Raw genomic sequence first — 23,859 nt, forward strand, 5'->3', positions numbered from 1 at the left:
CTATTAATGCAGTTTATATTTTTCTTGTTCTTAAAATTCATTGGTCCAAAGTACTTTATTATGCTGGTTGGCGTGCTTTACTGCTGATGTTCTTTCTATTTTTCAGAAACATAAAAATAGCAAAAATAAAACTCTCAAGCCACTGAAGGCAAATGATGATATTTGTACTGCAGGGCTAAGAGGGAAAAGCCATATTCAAAATGTCATCCTGCTAATGTTACAGATTACGGTTTTCCTGGCTGCCTATAGATGTGTAAGGGGTACTGTTTGTTTACCAGGCCTCCATGACCCTATTACACAAACCTGTCATCTATTGTGTGGCTAACAGTCTTTTAAATTGCAAATCTGATGCTCTTTAGGGGGCTTTAGGAAAAAAATTCTCACTTTCCACACCATCCTATTTCTCTTGATTTCTTGCCTGTTGTAAGTGGAAGTTGGGATGTGCTGAATTTGCACCAGGGGTGCAAATGCAGGCTCAATTATAAGCATAAAATTAGAGTCTGTTCACCATTAATCAGCCTGGCTAATTGCTATGCACCACCATTAGCCATATGGTGTGAAAGACAGCTTGCTCTCCCCAAGATGAAATTTCTTCATTGCAGACATGAAATAGTGAGGGCCCTGGATTTTAAAATAGCTTGTTTTAGATATTTAATTTCTAAACAACTTTCTGCAGTGCTTTCTATCAAGGCTAACAGCACAATAAAACTTTGCATTTATGTCACAAAAGCTGTCTATTTATAGTACATTAGAGCTATGGTAAAGAAGACACAAAAATTTAGATAGACAAGAAAGGGCTTGGATGATTCTGTTTTGTTGCAGGCAAAGAAAAAAGAAAAAAAAAGAAAAAAAAAAAAGAAAAACACCAGGGAGTTTTGTCTCAGGTGGTTGCAAATTAAAAAAATATATATTTTATTCTGTTGAGAGGGTAACCCCATTGCATGATCTGGCTAAAGAACTTACTGCCATTAGATCATAATTATTGCCTGTCTTTGAGACAAAACCTCTTAGACTTGATGGCATAGAATTCTTTTTGTGGTATTCTGGGAGAGTTTCTGCATTTTTGGTAAGTTGGAATCTATCGTACCAATTATCATTATATTTTGCTAATACTCAGTGGTTAAGTTCTCTAAAAAATATGCCCCCTGCAGGATTTTTTAAAGCAGGAGTCTATAAGGGATTTGATTATATGTGCATCTCAACATCCTGTGTTTAAATGTAAATGGAAAATAGGAACTGTGCTTGGTAGGTGAGTCCTAGTTTCCAGTGCCCCAGGCAGGCCAGGGCAGATTTTCTCTCCTTCCAGTGCACAGGAAGATTTCAGGGGATGGGTGTTCTGTTTAGGAAAGCATTCTTTTTCCATTATCAGTGCCCAACCTCTTGTGGGACCATGAGGTCCCAGGGCAAGCCTGGCCCCTTGAAACAGTCTGTTCTTCCTTACTCTTCTGCTGGCTTATTCTGATTTTGTGCTTCGGATTTCTACCTAAGCACGGTTTTCTTCAGGAAAGCATCTCTGGCCCTTGGTCTGAGTTTTGTCCCCTTGTTATGAATTCCTATTATATCCCATGCTTTTCCTTCATAGTGCCCAGCACATTGTAACCGTGTGCCCAGGACCTGTCCTCCTTTGCTGAGCTAAGAGCTCCTTGAAGGCAGAGAAGTCACTCAGCTTTCCTCTCTGTTAGTTGTCCCATGTGTGAAATGGGGGGAAATTGTTACTTCTCTCCCAGGGTGGTTGTTAGGATTAAATGTTGTAATCCCGGTAAATAATTACCATGGTGCCTGACACAGGAATAGCAGAGGTATTAGCAGTAATATTAGTAGAAGCAGAAGTAGTAATAACAGTGACCCTGTTATCTGCAGCGTCTAGCTATGTACCTGGTACATAGTTGTTCAGAGTGAAAGATGAGAAAAGAACACTGAAGAGTGTTGCCTACTATAACATTAACATACTTTGTTCATTTGAGGTTTGGTGGTTAAGGATGTTTTCATTCATTCTTTTAACATCTGCTATGTGCACAGCACTGTGGAACGCAGGGCCAAAGGACTGGTCTTGCAATAAGAGGGTTTACAGGTTAGCCTGGGAGATGCAACCTATTAGCAGGAGGCCACACTGCAGTGTAGACAGGGTTGTCTGTGATGAGGGGTGAAGCGAAAGATGGTGGCTGTTCTGAGAAGGGAGGATGTACCTGCAGGTGGGTAGTAGCTGTAGGTATGGGGGGGGGGTGAGATAGGACAAGAGTTTTAGAGGGTATATGAAGAAGTGTCTGGGTCCGTTTGCTGGTGGTCTGGCAGGATTTCTCTGGGGAGAGGATTGCAGGTGGGTCGGCTGCAGCCTGGAGCTGGGAGAGTGTCAGGGTAAAAGATAACTAGCTTTGGAAGTCTTTTCCCAAAGGGGGAGCTGAAGTTATGGGCTTAATGGGATTGGAAGGAGTGGGAGAATAGAAAGAGTAGAGGTCATGGTACATTCTTGGGGAGTGGTCATATTTAGCAAGGAGGGAGAGTATATTCAAGAATTAGGAAAAAGAACCTTGAGCATACTGGCCATAGCAATAAAAGGAGGGTGTTTCCCTCCCCACCCAAGATGGATCCCTATCTTGGATAAGTGCTGGGGAGATCCTGATGGACTTGAAGAAAGAAAAACACCAGAGAGCCATTGGTGATCTTTGAGAGGAGACATTCAAGTAGGTGCTGAGGCCTGGAAACCAGATTTTATTTAAGGTGACAAGGAATGTTGGCGACCCTGGCAAGGAGAAAGGTGGGCAGTGAAGAAACTAACTCAAGAGTAAAGGAGAATTTTTTTTTTAAGAGAGTGGGAAGGCTTGACAATGTTTGTAAACTAAGGGAAAGAGTGAACTTACCCTTATCGGTATTAATCAGACTATTCATATAATTCATGTATCTCATTCTGTAGCCACCTGGGCAAAACAGGAAAGAAAATCTTATTTTCTGTTGTAAAGCTTAGAGATTGAGGTGGTGCTTTTCTCCAGTCGAAGGAGTTCTACTTCTAGGAAGAGATTTCATGTCCCTAAGATGAGGATCTGCAGGTCCCATGACTGGGAAACATGTAAATGTTGCTTGCCCTGATTTATGAAGCTGTGTGTCAGGTCACTAGAGATATGCCGCCTGCGTTAGTCTGCTAAGGAAGAGACTCATGCGTTTGATTTTCTCTGGCTGTGCAAAATTGTCTGAGAGATGCATGATCCTGCTGGGGAAAGGGATGCTGTTTTGAGTCCACAGTGTTTGTAGGATACCAGGTGCTGGGTACCCACTCCTGTGACAGACCACATTGCCCTCCTGCCACTTGGGTTGCAGGTTGAGAAGGGATGTGAAATAGTAGGCTCCTTGCTCTGTGACAAAGTTAATTAGGAAACTTCAAGTCCCCTGATGGATGCACACTTTAGGGGTCAAACGCCAGGTCTGTGGTTGGCACAGTAAGAGCTTAAGAAACACTGTTTTCAATGGATGAAGATCCATCTGTCACACAGTGATGAGGACATAATTGCACTGAGATTTCTGTCATTAACACAGTAACTTTTCCCTTAAAGTGCTTTCACGTCTGCTGTTCCATGTAGTGTGGTGTTTCAGCCTGAGTGCTCTTCTGCCTTAAACGCAAGTGAATCTGTTCTCCCTTTATCCTGTCCTGTTTGGTTAATACCTGTCTTATGTGGGGTGGAGGCGGTGCATCCCTTTCTTGATCTCTCTGAGTTTGGTAGAAGGAATGAGGGGGCAGCTAGGTTTAGACAAGAGATGAAAGAGAAGGGCCAGAAAGACCGTGGTGGGGAAGAAGGACTGGTTTTTGCTCAGCTTGGCTCTGGGCTCAGAACTAGGAAGCAGCAGGGGGATAGATGTCATCTTAGTCTAAAGGAAGACCTTCGTTCCCCAACCTATGGTTGACTTTTCTGGTTTTTTAATAGAAAGTAATATTGCAATACAAAATAGAAGACTGCAGAAGTGTGGAAACAAAATATATCCCCTCCCTCCCTTCCTGCTTCTTATCCTACTCCCTATAGGTTTCTTCTCTGAGAAGTTTCTCTTCATTTATTCAAAACATATTTCCTGAGGGCCTCCTGTGCCCTGGGCTCTGTTCTAGTTGCTGGGGTTATAGGGGTGAACAAAACAGTCTAAGCCCCTGTTCTCATGGAAAGACAGACAGTAAAGAAACAGACAAATAAATATGGAATACAACGTGATGAGCGCTAGGGAGAAAAGTGAGACAGGATGAGGGAGCACTCTGGAGCAGTCAGCCAGGGAAGGGTTTCTAAGGCAGTGACTTTGCCTAGAGATTTGAGTGAAGCGAGGGTGTGAACTGGCCTTGCCACATTCACTCTTCCCCTCCCCTCCCCTTCTCCTTTCACCCCTTCATTTTTTCTCCTAGAAATAGGACCATACCATATATACTATTCAGCAACTTGGCTTTCTCGATTCACAATTTGATTTAGACTTCTTTCCTTGAGAGTGTGTAAAAACCCACCTTCATCCTTTTTAATCCTGCACATAATTCCATATGTACGTGTGTATATATACACACAGAGATGCATACATATATATGTATACACACATATATGTGCATATCTGTATATTTTTTTTTTCAACGTTTTTTTTATTTATTTTTGGGACAGAGAGAGACAGAGCATGAACGGGGGAGGGGCAGAGAGAGAGAGGGAGACACAGAATCGGAAACAGGCTCCAGGCTCTGAGCCATCAGCCCAGAGCCCGACGCGGGGCTCGAACTCACGGACCGCGAGATCGTGACCTGGCTGAAGTCGGAGGCTTAACCGACTGCGCCACCCAGGCGCCCCAGTATATTTTTAAAGCGGAGCTCATCCCATGGACACTATTTTGTCACCACCCCAGGTACAGAGCAGGACCCAAGATGCCAACTTTGGGAGTGACGACTGTGTGGTGCAGTGACATGACCCCCCCCCCCAAAAGACAGGAAACCTGTTGGGGGACATTCTTCATGCTTTGCATGAAGTTTTTTTTAATAAGTGTTAAGTGACCTCTGGCCCCTTCATTTTGTTTTCTCTTCTTTCCTTCATTGCCCCTTTTATTCCTGTTCCATCTTTCCCTGTACACTTCTGTTCTTCACATCTGCCTTTCCCCCTAGGTCCCTTGGGGCACAGCAGAGAGAAATGGTTCTCATTTATGCCATGCTTCAATTCATCTGGCTGTGCTCAAGGGCGTTTTTATTTTAAGGGGATGAAGAAAGACAGTGCTTCAGTCAAAGGACAAGTCTCAGACCTAGTGTGGCTCTTGCTGGGGGGCAGGTGGTTTGGTGTATGGGGTGGGATGGGAGTCAGTCTTCCTTCCATCTGCCGTGCATGCTTTGAGGGTCAGCTTGGCTTCCTCTATCTGTCACCTTCCTATTTTCTTGGATTGTATTTCCCCCAGTACATTACATCATTCTTGAAGTCATTAGATCAATCAATCAATCAACCAATCAATATTCACCTTCTCCCTTCTATTTCAGGCCTTAAGCTACTCATTAGGCAAATGAAATTGACAGCTTCTTCCTTTATTAAGCATATGGCTTAGTGGGGGAGTGGGGTGGAAGAAGAAAGATAGTAACAAAAAAAATACACAAATCTATACATAAGTATATTATTTGCATTGTGTTAAATGCCCTGAAAGGAAAGAACCAGGAGAAAACTGAAGGGTGTCAGGGCCAGCCTCTCCAGAGAAGGAGCGTAGAGGCTGAGCCTCAACAGGCAATAGAGACTGGCTAACTAGGGAGGGTTGGAGGATGAACAGACCAGGTGGGAAGACCTGCCCAGGCCTGGACCTGAGGTCAGACTGAGTGAGGCATATTGGAGAGATTGAAATTGGCCAGTGAAGTTGGAGCTTGGCAAGTCAGAGGAGAGTGACAGGAGGTTGGGAGGTGGTCTGGCATCATGTCATGCCATAGATCTATTCTAAGTGCTGGGGGAAGCCATTAAAAGGTCTTGGGCAGTGAAGTGACACAGTCCCATTGACACTTTGAAAGATCACTCTGGCTGTTTTAGGCAGTAAAGAGTGGAGGCAGTGAGGCTAGATGGGAGGCCACTGCAGAAGTCCAAGTGAGAAATGAAAGTGATGTGGAGAAGAGGTATGGCAGTGAGGAGAGAGAGAACCAAGCAAGACATGTAGGTTCTACTTTGAAATTGTCATCATACAAGGTAGATGTGTCCCTGGAGCATGTTTAGTCTAGACAGGCCTGGCATGAAGGTTCAGCCATTGGGACTTGACATTGCCCTCTCACTGTTTTGAAAAAAAGGAAAATGATGAGGAGAGATAGGCCTTCCCACCTACTGGTTTTCTCCCTGAGTAAAGGGGATGTGGGTTCTGTGAATAGGTTGGAGATGTGCTGCTTCTGCAGAGCACAGAGAAACTTTGCTCAGGTTTGGAGAAAGAGGAGGTTGGATAAGGAAGGAGCAGGAGGTGAGAATGATATTACCCTTCATTGAGCACTTAGGAGGGCATTGTAAAGCCCAGCTTTATACCCTGATTGCCCTGAATCTGTGCCTTGGCACTTGAGGTGGGGATCACAGATGTTCCATTTTACAAATGAGAAAACGAAGACTCTCTGGGAGAGAGTACCTTGCTTAAGATCACATAGGTAGCTCTGTCTGATTCTGGAGCCAGTGTTTTTAACCACATGCTCCTCTGGAAAGCCCTTGATATGAAGGTGTAGGGGATCAGAATTAAGGGATGATGGGGTTTAGTTTTTAAATTATTATTACTTTTTGGTAAGCATTCCAATCACTGTACTTCTCATTCCCTTGTTTTCTCATCTGTTTCTTGGGTATTGGGATATTTGGGCTTTCTATGTCCATAGTACTGGCATAGCAGAACTTAGGCCTAAGGGAAATAGTTCCCTTTGAATCTGGAAAGGAAAGGCTATAAGGTGGACAGAGTGACTTTTAGCTGGGGCTTTGACAAAGGAGATACAGTTCTTACTATTACTTTCTGAAGATATGAGAGACAAAGAGAATTAACACCAAATTTGGAAGCTGATTCTTTTCTCAGAGATAGAGTTACAGCCAGGAAAGACTACCCAACCAACTTTGGTGAAAGACTCTCTATCCAAAAGTATATTTCTGGGTCCTGAAAATGAAGTTCAATGTTTGGTTGTCTCCAGCAGCTCTCTAAATTTAGGCTCTGTGATTCACTAAGTAAAGTGTGTGTGTGTGTGTGTGTGTGTGTGTGTGTGTGTGTGTGTGTTTGTGTGTGTGTGTGTGTGTCTGTGTGTGTCTGTGTGTTTCCGTGCGTGCATCCGTGTCTGTGTAAGAAGGGAGAAAAGTGCATATTTTATTTGTGGTGCATGGTAGTGTATAACACCTGGATAACTTCCTTGCCTCCTTGACTGATCAAACATGTGCTTTTATAGTGTGCCCCTGGGTGTGGAATGACCAGAGCACACATATTTTATTTGCGAACAAGGCTCAGATGGACAGTTTTCCATTGACTGTGGGTAATTTTCAAAAACCTTAATTTTTCACCCCTTACAAGCATCCCAGTTTTACAAAAACTGACAGCCTTATCATCACAGCTGGGGTGGGATTTTGATAGTGGGTGCTTTTCTTGCCTATGGCTGCTTTTTTCCTAACCTAATTAAGAGTGTCCATTGTCAGGGCTGTGGTAGCCTTTGGATCAACTGTCCATAATGCTTCCAGAAAACGTAAATGGTGGCCAGCACAGGACACAGAAGCCAGAGAACGTGTGGATCTCCACTTTCTTTTACCTTGCCTTTTCTTTGTCTTCGTTACTATGTTGTACTTTTATTCTCATGAAGATGGTTCAAAAGCAAACAGTTAGAGCTTTAGGATTTTGGGCAGGCTGGGGTTGAAGGAAACGTCTCTCCTGAAAGAGAAAGGAAAAGAAAAAGGAATCCATTTAATACAAAATGACTGGAGGGGGAGAAATCACTCATACCTCATTATTGACGCGTTCCACACAATTAGTGTGATCTTGAGGGAAGAACGTTTGAGCCACCCACAACCCTGAATATTCTCATTGGGTAGATGTAATAATAATGCATTTCACAGTGAACTCTTCAATACTGCGGGCAGTGATGGGGAGACCCCATCTTAGGGCTGTCAGTTGTGGCTCCAGCAGAGTCCCTCTTCCTCCCTCCTTCTTTGTTCAGGGAGAGGTTAAGCCTGGCCATTAACCCATAGGTGACCCACATAGAATTTTCTGTCCCAGGGATCCGTTGATTGCCAGGTATGGCTTTGTGGTAATTCTAGCATTTGCAACCCAGCAATTTGAACCTTCTGTCTGCCTAAATGATGATTTTACATTGTAATGGTTGTACTAAATCCTTTCGTTTTTGCTCCATAGCCGCTGTTGTGACAAGAAAAGCTGTGGCAACCGAAATGAGACTCCCTCAGATCCAGTGATAATTGACAGGTAGGGACCACTCTACTTTCACTGGATTCTTATTCCTCATTATAATGAAACACCTGCCTTGTGTCGCTCATGGGCAAGGGGTAGGAATGCATGTGGCCGAAATTTGCCTGTTGGTCATGACTAAGCTGCGCCGAGCTCTTGCGATTCCTGGGAAAACCATATGGAATGTTCTTTGGAGGCCCGTTTTCTTGGATTGCTTCGGTTTTGTGTATGATTCATGCTCTTAAAGGAATATTTCTTTCTTTCCTGACTTTCTGTGGCTCAATCCTCATGCTGTGCCAGGAAGCTTCAGAAATAAAATAATAATAGTTTGTGATTTATGAAATGTGGTTGGGTGCTTATAAATATTTAACTTTTATTTGAAAAATGTTTGAATCATTATCACTTTTAGCTACAGTAGTTCTGTTGGACATAATCCATCTACATTTTAAGGTTTTATTTATGCATAAAAGCAGTTTTAAAGAGATCTGTGAACCAAGACTTTCTACCGTTATCTCCCGCATTTGATGGTAGCTCATACTGTATTATAAGTTGATTAATTTATCCTGCTTGTCTTAATTATTGTGTTTTTCAACAGATCCATATTACTAATCTGACATGACCAAGTAAATCACTATAGAACAATAAATTTGTTTTAGTTGTTTGGTGCAGTTTGGAGTCAGTGTGTGCACATATTATGCAAAGTCGCATTCCAAATATTCATTTTACATTTTAATTATTGAAATTCATTGTATAGAAACATGAGAAACCATGTTTCAATGTATGAGAAACCATTTGTTACATAGCATTACTCATTGAGAGTTAAATGGCCTGGAAGGTTTATAGATACTGTCAGTTGTCAGTGAGGAAAAGAGCTAGCTAGCATCCTCCAGTAGCTGGAAAAGAGTCTTGCAAATTAGACTGACGGATCCCTCATTGAGGAAATGAACAGCTGACCAAAAGTTCCTTTTTGGGTTTGGAAATACTGATTAAAAACAAACAACCCTATCCATCTGTGTTTCCAATTCTTTACCTTTTGGGGGCTTACTTTCTTGTTTTTCAGTTAACTGAAAAACTGCTTCATCGTAATTTATGTCAAAACATTGATTTATTGATTTTGACTTATGTGGTTCCACAAGCTTCAACCCAATTTTGATTGCCAAGTAGCTTTCTAAAGCTTACATTTCAATTAGACATCTTAACTAAGTATATCTCTAATATTCACCCAAAGCATACACCTTTGCTTGATAACTGAGTAGTAATACACTTGATTCAAAGCGAACACGTGTGAATGTTCACTATGCAGTGAGTTGCGCGTGGTGCCCGTGGTGTTAGAGTAGCATGTTTATCTGCGAGAGCAGACATGCCAGTCATGTGATTCCTTCTCCTGCAGTGGAAGATAAATCTTCAAATGAAAAAGGTCAAAAATAAATATAACCTTTATGCTGTTTTGTTTTATTTAAATACATCTCTTCAAAAAACCATTTGTTATTTTGAGCAAGTTTTTCTTATGCTTCTGTTAAAAAGAAAGTGTTGTGATCAAAGGACCAGCCCAAATATTCCCCAAAACTTGGAAACTGTAAGCATTTTGTTCTGCCGCACAGTTCCTTTTGGTTTAGATGATGGCAAGAACCGTACCTTGCCACCCGCAATGAAAACATTTTTTTTTTTTTTTTTGCTTGTGAATGGGTTAAGCTTTTAAGTTTTTCATTTGGTTTTAAGCCGTGACTCTGATATAGAAGGTTGATATGACTGTGGTTTGAATAACATTTGATTTTGACCTGTTCTTGCGGGTTGCGATGGCATAAGAAACTTGACTCAGCAGCGCTGTAATTAGCCCGGCCCCGTGTTTTTGAAACAGGATTGTGTTACCTGGATTGCATTAGTGTGGCTTCTATTGTTGCCGCCTTGCATCTGTCCCAGTAGGGTACTTAAAACCTTTTCTTGGCTGGGGTAGTTCAAACAATTTAGGCAAAATAAGTATGCACTTTATACTGTTGGTGGCTTTAGAGATATTGCTCATGACATTTATCCTTTTCATTTTTTTTTCTTTTTGGTTTGACAAAGTAGAAAACAGTGTGTAACCAACGTTGGTCCCTTAAGAGAGGAGTATTTTAAAAACGGCTGAAACCCAGTGTATCTGCAGAAATCTCAACATATGTTTATTTGCTGGCGATTGCCACTGTCTCCCATGAACTGTCTTTTCAAGCAGTGATGCCAGCTGATATGCAAAACCCCATTTAGCTATTTTTATTTGCATCTGAGTTTTCAGAATTTATTTGTCCTTGAGTCTGCCAAAGGTTTTAAAAGCTCCAGTCCTGTCTATGCTGATAGGCGAAACTTTCATTTTTAACAACGAGAGAAGAAAATAACAAGAAAAGAACTTACACAAGGAAGGGCAAAATAGAAAAGATTTTTCAATTCCATGATATTGCTGCAAAGGAAAAAAAAATGACGGCAACCGTGTTTGAATTTCATAGTTTCCAATTTGATTCTATATTACCGATTGCATAATATCTGCGTTACGTGCTTAGGGTTTGATTTGCTTTCAGATTTATGGATGTGAATCCCTGCATATTTTGCAAAAATAGGTTATGGCGCCTGCATTCAGTAGCAACGGTAACTGTTTTTACAAGATGCATACAATGTGTAATTATAGAGCTGAAGATACAGGCAATCACTGTGTTAGGATTTAGCATAGTTTTAACACGAAGTCACCTTTTGGGCACCAATAATTTTTAGCTCCCTTTGCTTGTCCTTCGGATTTTGGAAGAACACTGCTATTTTTATCAGTCAAAAGACTTTTAGCAGTGGTTATTCAGGAAAACTATTTATAGGATAGATAGAAGAGGTTTTCTGGTCATACGGTAGTGGTGCAGGGTAAGCTATTTCTGTGTTAAATTTTGGCTGTATTATTCGCTGCTAGTGACTTGGGGACATCAGCTTGGCATATTTCATCAGAAAAGTGGAATTAACAAAATCAGCAGTTGCATATCGATTTAGAAAATGGGTTTCTACTTCCTTCTTTTATCATAGCATGCAACCAAGTAAGAAAAATATGACCCAAATTCTTTCTACATTTGTGAAAATTTGTCAAGTCATTTCAGAAAAGTTGAGAGGACAATTTCTGTAAATGTAGAAGGTATGCATGTAAAGTTGACTGCTAGGTTGTATTCCTGCCCGATGCCAAGTGGCTTGATTAAGAATTATAAAGACCAGGCTGTGCCCAATGATCCAGATATTCAGGCTGTGTAGACATGGAAAAAGTCAAATGCATTATGTTTAATAACTGATGACCAGGAACTAATAACAGCAAATTTCATTATCATTGAGGTAAACGGCTATGTGTGGTAATTATTGTTAAAGTAAAAAGTAAAAACTGACTTGCTGTTATTAAATTAAGGTGGAGATTGATTTAACATATTCGCACAGTAACTCATATTTGAATTTAAAAGGTTTGCAATAAAATTCGTGTTTAGAAATTGAATAAATTGTAGTTTTATTACCACATTGCATATCCTTGTGTCCTAACCTTTTTCCTTGGAGTTATCTTAGTTCAATAAATAAAACCTCATTAGACTATTCCCATTTCAACGAGTTTATTAAATTTTGCAGGAGTAATTAGCATAAGCTGTGCTAATTTTTCTGGAAGACTAATGAGGGAGGTTCTTAATTAGGTTTACTTTGTAAGAATCAGAAAAGATGATAATGACAAAAGTCACACAGGGTAGTCTGAATTGGGAACCCAGTTTTTCTGAATCTAAAAAAAAATCTTCCATTTTCTATGTGGAAACTTTTTTATAAATACTTGGACTGAATATCTGAAGTATGCAGACTGTTATTCCGTATCTACTTAGAATTACCAGCCATTCTTGATTTGCTTCACAAAACTCTTTATTTTCCTATCCTTGACTCGCTAAAGTATCTTTGAGCAATGACATGGATGGATACAGATGGTATTACAAAAACATTTCTTTCTCCAAATTATACTATAGGATTCCTTTCACACAGAGCCCCGAAGTTTCCGGCCAGATTTGTTTTGCTCATTTCCGGTAGGGCAGGGTAGGGTACAGCTCAATATTTGTTTGTTTGGTTTTTCAATTTAGGATCAGTGTGATTGATGAAATAGACTAAGTAAAGGGAGAAAAGAAGTCCTCAATTCTTCGTGTCCTTGTGCTGTGGATCCTGAGCAGTTAACAAGTGGAATTTTCTCTTTTAATAAATAGAAATAATAAAGGGTGACATCCTCCCTCAAATTATGTTTTCCTGTCTCCTGTGAATTTAGACATAGTCCTTCTGAGATATAATGTGGCTTGAGTAACCTGCAAGTTCTGAGTTCTTCACAGCCAGTATTAAAAACATGGGTTTTTAAAGCCTGTTGACTAATACAACTCTAAAAATTTTGCATTTGCTTACTATAACTTTAACAGATTTGTCTTTCTTTTCCATTTATGAGATCCCTGTATCTGTGTTTGAGATGTAAGCCTTGTGATGCAACATTTTAAAAAATACATGAATTTTATAACATGAGAAACCTAGCTTGTTTAGAATTACTGCTCTTCAGGCCACACTTACCCGAGGATGTCCCAAAAAGCAATAAAAGCCTGCATCTGTCTTTTCCAGGATGTCTAAAGATTTTCCACATCTAGATCACTTTCACTTAGGTAACACAAGTTGGGTTTGTGTTATGATTATTGTCTGAAAGAGAATATTCAGGAGTAAAAATAATAGAATGCTTATTTTACCTGTTAAATTGACATGACATACATCATATGAACAGCTTAATCATTAAGGGTTTTTCAGAGAAAAAAATTTATTTAAGATCCATTCTCAACTAAAAGGCACAAATGCTGCGATTCTGTGACTGAACTTTTTAGAAAAGTCCAGTGTTGTCTTATCAACATCTAATATCCTGATTAAATTGGCCCAATGTATTTATATAAGATAGATGTTCATCTGTATAATAGGAAGACAATGGTAAAACTTTAGAATTACCATAGAATAGGGTGGGGCATATAATAAAGTCTTCAACTATATGAACATAGCATATACTTTTATTAAAGTTGCAAATGAGGCTTTTTTTGTCAGTTTCATTTCATTGATCTTTCAACTCTTATTATTTTGGTCTCTACCCAGTGTTTAGAAGGGCCAACCACTAAACATAATCACACTGTAAGGTACACAAACTGCTGTCTGGAGTGTGAACAACCAGGGTGCAAATGCATTTCTTGGAGTTCTGATAAGCCTTTATACCATCTGATTTCCTAACCTTGATTGCTCGGTAAAAATAAAAGAAGGAGGAATTCACCCCTTAAAATTGCCTCAGGCAGGATAATTGCTGTCTTCTCGGTTGGATTGAGAGGTTTGCATTTTTCCAAAAGTGAAAAGCCAGTGTCGACATTGAGCATGAATTTATGGTTGTTTATTAACCCTAGTGTATTTAAACATTTGTTTTCTCAGTGGGAATTCCTATGTGATTATTAGCGATGAGGCTTATGTGAGAGAGTATCATTCTAAATTTTATCACATATCAGATAATACCATTCTGAATATGAGATGAGCCCTGTACATTTGTGTGCAGTTTACTACCATGATAAGAAAATAACGAATACAATAAGCTAATAGCAGTCTGTATTCCATTTGCTATCAGCTATTCCCAAATACACAGCCAGGATACATTAAAATGCATTTCAAATATGCTGACAATATATCATAATGCAAAGTACTTTTACATGGTATAATACTACTGCAGACACTGTATAATGAACAACAGTGGTTTTCCTGTAAAGGAAATAATGGCAGCAACTTCCAAGAAATGTATTTAACGAAGCTTCAGAGAATCAGCAGTGTATGTGTGACTGGCCTGGGTGTCTGCTCGTGGTGTGGGTTTTTATCCCATGTCATCATAACTTTGCTTTTGTAACAGTTTTGGAAAAATACAGAAATGCAGTACAAACTCCCCTGTGTGTCATCTAGCAACTTTGTGTAGTCAGTTTGTGATGAGAATATATCACTATATTAAATATGCTTTTGCTTTTCTAAAAGAAGTTACTTAGAATGGGAAAAAAACCCATCCCTCCCCAAGTGCAAACTCTCCATTGATAAATTCCCCTCTCTCCTCCCTACTGCCAGCACCTGACCAAACTCTCTAACAAAAATTGACCAGATTTTAAAAACTCCATTTAGAGTTTCCTTCATATAAAGAGATGGTATTTTAGTCATTTTAATTTGCATGGGGCATTAGCTGAAATAGACTACTAATTTTTCATTCTCTCCTATCCCCTGTCCCATCCTTCCTTTTATAAACCATGTAACTATATCCTGTCCTGGACAATATAAAAGTGACCTAAATACTCCAATTGCAATCAATGAAATATGGTGAACAGTACAGGTTTGTTTTTGGTTGCTTACTGCCTTTAAAGGTGTGGGTAGATGAAGATAAATCTCCCTTGAAAACTCTCCAGTTACAAGCCTTTGTCCAGAAGCAAATGAAGGTTTTAACGTTACAGTACTTATTGTAATAGAATTTTAATTGCCTTAATCCTGCTAAAGTGTGAAGCTGAGTGTGTGTGTGTGTGTGTGTGTGTGTGTGTGTGTGTTCTTCATGGGGAGGGGAATCAAGCCAAAAAAAAAAAAACCCTGCATATTTTCAATGGGGGGGTGGGGGTCACATATGGTAAATGATGCAAACTTAATGAACCTGATTCTGGGGAAAAGAATGCCACTGGCGTTTCATCCGTGCAATATATACTCCACTTTCAGTGGGAACAGAGTGGTCTTTGCTGTGCTTTGGGGATTTTTATTTTTGAAGGTGAAGTGCTTCGTTTCAGTTCCAAACTTGCCTGAGAACCCTACTTTGGAAAGACTTAACTAGACAAGCTGGCAAATTATATAGCTTGATCCCACACAATAACCTCCAAAATGGCACTCGGTAACTATACCATCCTGCTAACTGTTTGAGGCACAATAGTTTTGTAATATAATATAAAGTAATAGTGTTAGCCAACACATCTTTAATAAGATATTGTTCGTGCCTTTGCCATATGCTACAGAGCAGCCTCTCACTCGGTGGGCCTTTTGATTCCTCTCAATAAGATTATTTCAAATACTCTAATCCTGAATCATTGACATGAATACAAAAGCCTAGTGACATCTAATAGATGCCTCTTAGCTTTGCTTTTCCTCTTGTTCCTTTCCTTTTTCTTCTCTTTTTACCTGACAAAAAGCTTATAGACACTTGGGCTCTGTCTCTCAGTAGCAGCATGGGGGGCTCCTCATGAAGTATAAAGGAGGAAAAAGGACTGACAGAGGCCCGATAAGCTACAGAGTGAAGGACCATAGATTAAAAGTAAATGCCAGTAAATCCTACCCTGTACACTTACTTGTTCTTTTATTGTTTTCTTTAACACTTTCAGTGCCAGGGCAGGGAAAGAAGAGAAAATAATAATCAAATTGCACATTGCATTTTTCACCGGGACGTGGTCACTGTACATCCCGTGTAGAGTTTTCTCAGATTTTGGTTCATGTAAAGTTTGTAGTGGTTAAAAAAAAATGCTTCTTGCTCATTTGCTGCTCTACTGACCAAATATTGATACTATGTGTGTGGGGAGGTGGGTGAGTAGATCAGAAGAGCCCTGCTACAGGGTGTGAACACTCATGACCTGGCATTTCAGGATTCAAAGAACTTTTTCTTGTCTTTCTTAATCAATGAATTGGAAATTAGCAAAGGGAAATGTTGGGATGTTTTGCTCCATGGCATTACCTGCTTCGTTTTCTTATGGTCTCTGTCCCTGCTAGTGTCCTGAATATGCTGCCTGAACGGGACAGTGCTCTCCACTCAGGCTGACAACTTTTTTGATGGTCGGATGTTGTTTTCTCCTCCATCTTTCCAGAGCAACCATGATTTGACTAATGCTTTCCTCCCACCCCCACTTTATCTGAATATCAGGCAATCATGCTATTTGCAATTTATTTATTATTGTTCAATAGAACAATAATTTTCTATTTTTAACATGCTTCTCTTTTATTAGTATTCTGATCTGTTAGTAATGTCTTAAAACACCATTTTTAGTGTCTTGACTGCAATATGGGTTGATGTTTCCTAACAGAATGGAAAGTAAGTTTGAAGAACTTTGGCCCTGCATCAGGTTTAGTTACTCTCACACCTACTTTCCCTCTCTCCCTCTCTCTCTCTCTCTCTCTCTACAAAGACAAAATCAAAGATGTGTAAAATGAGAAATCTTTTTGCTATTTATTAGAAAGTTCTTTAGAAAAGATAGTTGGTTATCTTTGACACTATTATAAGCAGTATTGAAAACCCATGATTCGCTATACAATCTTGGTGTTTTCTTAAAGCCAGATGGCAATCTCAGATGAATGCTGTACATCTCAAAATATCTTTAAAAAACAGAGTCCTTCTTTCTGTGGCTGTAGGAGTGGGGGTGTCTAATTCTGGATATTCATATATTCTCTGAAAGACCTGCATCTGAATCCTGGCCTATGAGCACCTTAACACAATACGAATAACATCTTTGACCATTATGAGTTATAGTCACTATGTTTGAATGGTACTTGAAAGTTTCAGAGATCTTTATGGTATAATATTTCAGAGAATTCTTTTCATACAAATGTGAGGGTACCCATTAACTCCATTTTACAGTGGGTAATCTGAGGCGCATAGCTTAAGGAAATTAGTGAGAAAGCAAGTGATTAGAATCCCATCTCTTAGCTCTCAGCTTGATTTTTTCCCCCTCCTCAATTGCCCGGTAAAAAAACAAAACAAAACAAAACAAAACTGTTTTCAGTATTTCATGTAGTCTCACTTATGTTTCTTGGTATCCACAATTTATCTTTCCTATGTATTAATTTAAACCTTTGTATCTAAACAATATTTCTTAGTAGATCTGGCAGTTAGCTTTTGGGATTAAAATAATAATAATATGACATATAAATTGTTGAATCTGTTGCTGGGCCAATATTTGAGTTCTCATGCCCTCATCTATTTTGATGAGTAAACCATTGCGTCTTTTATTGAGAACAAACAGACACTCATCCAAGAGAAATCTGGGACAAGGCAGAGTATGATGGAAAAGACATAGATTTAGATTAGCTGAGGCTCAGATCCCCTCACTGCTACTTACCGATACTTGAGCCTCAGGGGGTTCAGTTTTCCCACCTTTAAAATGGGAAAAGTCATTTCAAGTTTGAAGACTTGTGAGGGTTAAAATATCTAGCACAGGGCTTGGCACATATTAGGTGCTTTGAAGTCAGGTAGCTCTTGAAATTTGAACATAATATATTCTGTGTGGATTGTTATTCTTACTGTGATGATTGCCATGAGACTTTTCAAAATTTTTATTTGTTTAAGTAATCTCTACACCCAAATGGGGCTCAAAGGCTACCCTCTAATCAAGAGTCACATGGTCTTCCGACTGAGCCAGACAGGCACCCCACCATGGGACTTTCTTACAAGCAGAATTACCTTACTGAAGCTTATCGTGGTAACTAAGTCCCCTTGGATGAGGACTCATTCATTTTTTTTCTTTCCACAAATATTTATTGAGCCTCTACTCTCCGCCAGTCACTCCTTTTCAGGGTTGGGGCTCTACGGAGAAGACACATGTTGTTCCTGCTCTCATGGAGCTCTCAGCACCTCAGAGTTGGGAAAAAAAAATTCCAGTGATTTGGAATGTGAAGTGTAAACAAAGAATTTATTGATTTTTTTTTTTAAATAGAAGACTGCTATTTTAGATGAGGATTATGATGCAGAGAAAAAATATCCCTGGGTGGAAGTTGCCTTTTACCTTTTACTCAGTGCTGTTGAACTTGGGGCTTTGTTGCCATCTCCAAAACAGTCTACACATTGGTTGTGGTGTCAGACCACCTTGGATCAAATCTCAGCCCTGCCAGTGTTAACCTTGGGGCTGCCGGCAGATCATTTAACTTTCCTAAGCCTCGGTTTCTTCATCCGTAAGACCGGAATAAGGGGACCCACTAGTTTCTTCTTTATAGGGTTGTGGTGAGGACTAAGTAGATAATACGTGGAGAGTACTTAGCACAATACCTGGCACATAAATCATATTCAATAGAGGATGAATGTTATTTTTAAAATAAGGGCTGGAATGAAGAGATCTCTAAGATTTTTTCCAGTTATGAAATTCTAATTTTAGTTCCCTCTGGTATTGCTGAGGCAGGTGAACTCTTTAGGAGGTAGACTGTAAGCCCCAGAGGGCAGTGATACCCATGTGTTGCTCTGCTGTATCCCCAGCACTCAGCTCAGTGCCTCACTGCTGTGCACTAAGTGCTTGGGGTATGTTTTTATGAAGTGAAGAAAAGGATGAAAGGAGCTAGAAAGGCAGTTGTTGAAGCTGGTGGTCTCATCTCTCTGCATAAAGACAGGCTTGTTATAACTACACAATAAAGTGAAAATGCACTGCCATGAAAGAATGATGAGAAACAGAAAATGTAAGATAAAATATTAAATTTGTTACACTTAAAAATGTTAATCTTCACACGATTACCATGCAAATCCCCTCATTGCCTAACTATTTAATTGATGAAGTAAATCACAGAGCAGACATGTAAGTGAAAAACCCTGCTGTTGACATTCTCACAAAGCACATTTTCAAGAATATATTCTGTTAACTACTATGTCTGTTACACATGATAACGTGCATTTAAAACACACACACGGAGCATCTTTTGCAAACAAGGGGATTTCAGAGAGTTTGGGGGGAAAGCTTTATTTTTGTATGTCAACTTTTGTTGTTCCCATTATTATATCAAATGTGAAATCAGCATTAGGGTAACATGTTTCAGCAGTATCTTTGTTTTATATAATGTTAGAAGACTTAAGAATTCACCGTTTTTTTTTTCAGGCAGGTATAATTGACATGTTAGTCCAGTGACTGAAGGGTTAATGAATTCTCTCCCCTCCCCCCCTTCCCCTCTCTCCCTCCCCCAACCCCCTTGTCCCCCACCTCAATCCCATCATGTGCCTGGTTGACTCTGAAAGAAGGGGCTTGAAGTTGCCCACAGGGCATCCCTTTTCCCAGCCTTCTCCAAGGCCACCTGGGCAGACGGGAGCTTGCCTCCTGTCCTTAGGACACAAAATCCAATCAGGCAGCACGTCTGCTGGTCTCTCTGACCTGCTAGCTGGGAAGAGGGAAGAGAAGCAGAGGCCACTCACATTTGATAGGCTGCATCGTTGTGGCTTTAGGGGGCTCCTGCATCTACTGGAGAAAGGAAGTTCTCCCCTATTTTCAAGATACGGTACCATTCATGAGAGCACTGTGCTGAATTAATCAGGTTAATTGAGAGACCCCCAGTCATCCTCATTGAGCCCATCTCTCCTTCCTAGTAGAGGCAGATAGTGCAGACAGATTACTCGTATTTTAGTTTTCCCCCCAAAGCCCATGATATCTGCAGGCATGCAGGGACTGTGGGTTCAGCTGGATGTCATTCAGGCTATGTGAGCATGGGCTCTTCTTGAACGGCATAGCATTAAACAGAACAAAATGAAAACAAAAAACAAGCTCTCCTCGAGATTGAGAGGAATGCCTTGAAATGTCTGATTTCTTCTTGTTCTTCTTTTTTAATGTCGAAACAATCTCAGATCAATCTGGGTGACTTTTGAAAAATCCAGATGGATTCCTCTCTGGCTATCTTATTTAGGGTTGAAACTTAAAAAAAAATCTCATCATGATGTGTCATCAGTGATAGGGAGTTTCTTGGGGTGTGTTTTCGATTCTTGTATCCAAGCCGGACACTGGGGGCTGTGGCCCTGACTAATGGCATCTCGGGCCTCGCCTTGGAGCAGCCCAGTGGAGAAGAAAATAGAGCCAATTCAAGTGAATTCTGTGAAGGGTGGGGGTTCCTTCTCTCTCTTCCCCACTCCGAATGATTTGTCATAGTTTAATTTTAAACACTATCATTGACTATTCTTTCTTTCGACCCACCTCGGCCCCCCCCCACTTTTTTTTTTCATGGAAGTTCCAGGAATGACTTTAATTATCTCCACAATCAAATTCTCATTGCTGCCTCCGTGAAAGTGTGTAGTCATAGATTGCAGGGATTATTTTCTTTAGCACTCGGGGATAGAGAAACCGGTTGTTTCAAAATGAGAACCAGCTGGTTCCACAGAGCCCTTATTTAATGGGGAGCCACTTTGTACACAAACCTTCACTCAGGTCGGTCATTACGCCAAGCCCCAAATCAGCAATGTTTGGTCTATCACCCTTTATTAAATGTCAAGTGAGGAGTGATTTTGCCGATATGATAATAATAATAATAATTAAAAAAAACAACACACCCTGCATCTTTAATTTTGCCTCTGCTGAACACTTGGAATTAGAAAAAGCATATCTCAAACTTCTTCCTATGGTAATTATATTGTAGATCGAGTTTACCACTGAGCTATCATAGATGGCTGGTGTGTGTGTGTGTGTGTGTGTGTGTGTGTAGCTCTAACCCTCTCTAAATCTAGAAAATAAAATTAAGCTCATCTTTCAACATAATCTTTTATCTGACAAGCACAGTAGATAGATGAAAGGTAGATAGCCAAGTTGTGGGTCCCATTAATAGAACCAATTGGAGGGCAGAGATAACCGCTATTATCAAACATCTTTTATGCCATCCTGTAAAATAAGAATGAGGGTGATATACCATATATATTTTGCTGTCTTTCTAGCTTGTAGAAATTGGTTTGTTGTCATACCATGTTAATCTCTAGCAGCACCAAATTCAATTTGAAATGAGGAAAGTACTTTCACTAGTTGACTGTACAAAACACTTTTGAAGCATGCAAAGAACGAGAAAAGCATGAAAGACATAAAATCACAGTAGATATCCACTTATGAGAATGATTTGTTTTTAGACTGGGGTTGCATTTTTATAAGATAAACTAATTTGAGGGCTGCAACATTTCTTAAATCAGGGTTTGAAGGATTAAAAAAAAAGAGCAGCTTCGTAAAGATTTTTAAAAATCTACTTTAACAAAATTTTGTCTTACAAATGTGAGAGATTATTTTGTATTATTAATAAAAATACCTGGCTAATTAAAAATATTTCTTACATTGACATCAACACAGCAAAATTGTTTGGAGAAATGGGAAATATTTAGATATTTATTCTCACAGGGAGTGTGATCAGTAAGCTAAGCCACGGTAAATATGCTTTTACTTGTTTTATTTTTAGAATTTCTGTATTGAAACACGGTTTGGGTAAAATCCTATCTAACGATTTTTTGTTTATTTGTTTACCAAGTACTTTGATTATGTAATGTCTCTTTAGTTCAAACTGTAATTCTATTGTATATTTGCTATATCTGTATTTAAGGAAAATTCTGTGGGTTTTTTAATATAAAAAACAAATAACTGTTATATTTCCAGTCACTCAAATTTGAACCGAATTTTACTTCCTGTTTCAAAGGTCAAGGCAGGCTGACCTCAACAGCAGTGTGGAGGCTGCTGAATTATTCATATCATTGACTTTGTGTCAGCTTCCACATTTGTGGAGAGGGATGTTTTATTCATTTATCTCATTTAGGGTTCTTCTCTGCACCTGTTTCTACCATTAAGTACCCTGTAATTTGCATTTGATGCTAATTTAGTTTCATATCAGCCTGGTCCCCCCTTGTTAATTTAATTTTCTAAGACCCTTTTCATTACAGTAGAACTGTTTTCCTCTTTAAAGCAAACATCTATACAAGTAATTGTATAAACTGCCTTTTAAATAATATCTTTTAGAAGATTCCATCGTTTAATTCCTTAATTCCTATAATTAGCCACGGTTTGATTAATGTTTCAAAGGGTTAAATTAAAATGCAGAATTGCTCAAATGCATACTTGAATAATTTCTTATATACAGCAGTGTTAGCATTTTGGTACTCTTCCTGATAATTCTCAGAACAGTATGTCTTAACAGCAGTAATTTTCTTTATTTAGAGTGCAGTTTAGTTTACTAATAGTAGTTTCTTTCAAATCATGGTGCTTTCAACATTACTTGTGAGACGTTAGATTTTTGTTTCATCAAATTGCTGATAGACAGTGGCTTAAAAATGTTTCTGCAACATTAATCATGACGTACCCAAGATAATAAGGGCAGAATTAGGTCTGATTCTTTGATGTATCATGGAAGTTTGGTATTCTGAATATCAGGAAACCGTGTCACATTATATGTCTTTGTATTTCTGTCTGCTGCTCAGAGTAGACTGCCTGGGTATTCCTCAGTTTCCCACACATAGTGGTTGTAGCAAGCTTTTGTTTGTATACCTATGAGTACTTGCTGGGCTTCAGTTACCACCGAGATTTTGCAGAAATTAGGAGTAAAGTTGTGTGAGGAGGTCCGACTGAAATGGGGGCTTACCCTGGTAGGAGTAGCTGTGCCCTTAGACTGTTCCCTGGGGATTAGGAGGTCATGAGAACTAGCAACTCCTATAAACCAGGTATGCAGCTTCCTGATTGTGGGGGAAAGAACTCTCCCTCAGTGCTTTCCCTGTAATCGTTTGGAAGGTTTTTGACACAAACAGGTCAGTATTTCTTACAGTCTCCCTTAGAGGTGGGGATTTAAAACAGGGATATGGATTATGAATTCAAGTTCTACGGTACATGGAAATGACGGAAAAGGGAAGGTTGTGGCAGTGACTGAATGTTACTAAGAGGTTAGTCCAAGCTCTACAGTGACCCTTCTTTCCACTGGGTTGGATGAGTTTTATCTGTTGCTCACGTTCTCTGGGGATACCAAATGGTGCAGTCGCTTTAGGTTTCCAGAAGGATTTCAGGCCTATTGAAACTGGAATTTGAAGGTGGCTTCTCTTGTTCTTTCAGTTATAAATGATTCTGGGGGCCTCCCACAAACAACTTTTCAATTGTGGAAAAGTGAAAGGGAATCTCGATTTTCTAGCAGACAGCTTCATCTGTCTGGTTTCGAGACAGGGCCGTGGGTGGACTGCGAACTTCCCACATGCCCCCTTTAGCAGGGGACTTCTCTGGTATGCCCCATCACAGTGAATTTTTCACATCCCATGGTTTATTAAGCTAGCTTTGTGCTTCTGCTGGTGGGTCTAAAACAACATGAGAGTTTTCAGTGGGATCTTTATTCATTAACAGAACATTTGCTTACTGACCCTCTCTTCTCCCCACTTAGATACTCTTTGTAGCTTGGGCAAGTCTGAGTTCCACCAGAAAAGTCTCCTTGGGGTTTGATTAAACAGCCGTATTTAAAAACAATAAGGAATATTTGCAGAGCTTTTAAGAATTCAGCTTTTAAGAATGCAGGTAAAGTTTTTCCACCCAAACCTAGTTGGTGCTTAGAATTCTCCTGTTAGAGTCTCATTCCTTTAACTAAGAGCCTTTGATCTTTTCTAAAGACATACATAACTTTGGGAAGGCTAACACTTTAATTCTATCACTCATCTACCTCTTTGAGGGAATGAAATAAAGATTTTACAGTGTTCAGCTCTTTTGGCATGTAGAGAGCTCTTTGACCTACATT

General features: G+C 39.7%; 1 protein-coding gene across 2 annotated transcripts in view; it reads left to right on the forward strand.

Annotated features, from left to right (window-relative positions):
- The window catches only part of EBF1 (EBF transcription factor 1), a 389,099-nt gene that overhangs the window by 16,418 nt on the left and 348,822 nt on the right, over positions 1 to 23,859 (forward strand). For both annotated transcript variants that reach the window (XM_049647877.1, XM_049647878.1), the window contains exon 6: positions 8,320 to 8,388. In XM_049647877.1, the coding sequence (XP_049503834.1) occupies positions 8,320 to 8,388 (69 nt within the window). The remainder of the gene's footprint in view (positions 1 to 8,319; positions 8,389 to 23,859) is intronic.

Source organism: Panthera uncia (genome assembly GCF_023721935.1).
Source record: "Panthera uncia isolate 11264 chromosome A1 unlocalized genomic scaffold, Puncia_PCG_1.0 HiC_scaffold_17, whole genome shotgun sequence".
Classification (NCBI taxonomy): Eukaryota; Metazoa; Chordata; class Mammalia; order Carnivora; family Felidae; genus Panthera; species Panthera uncia.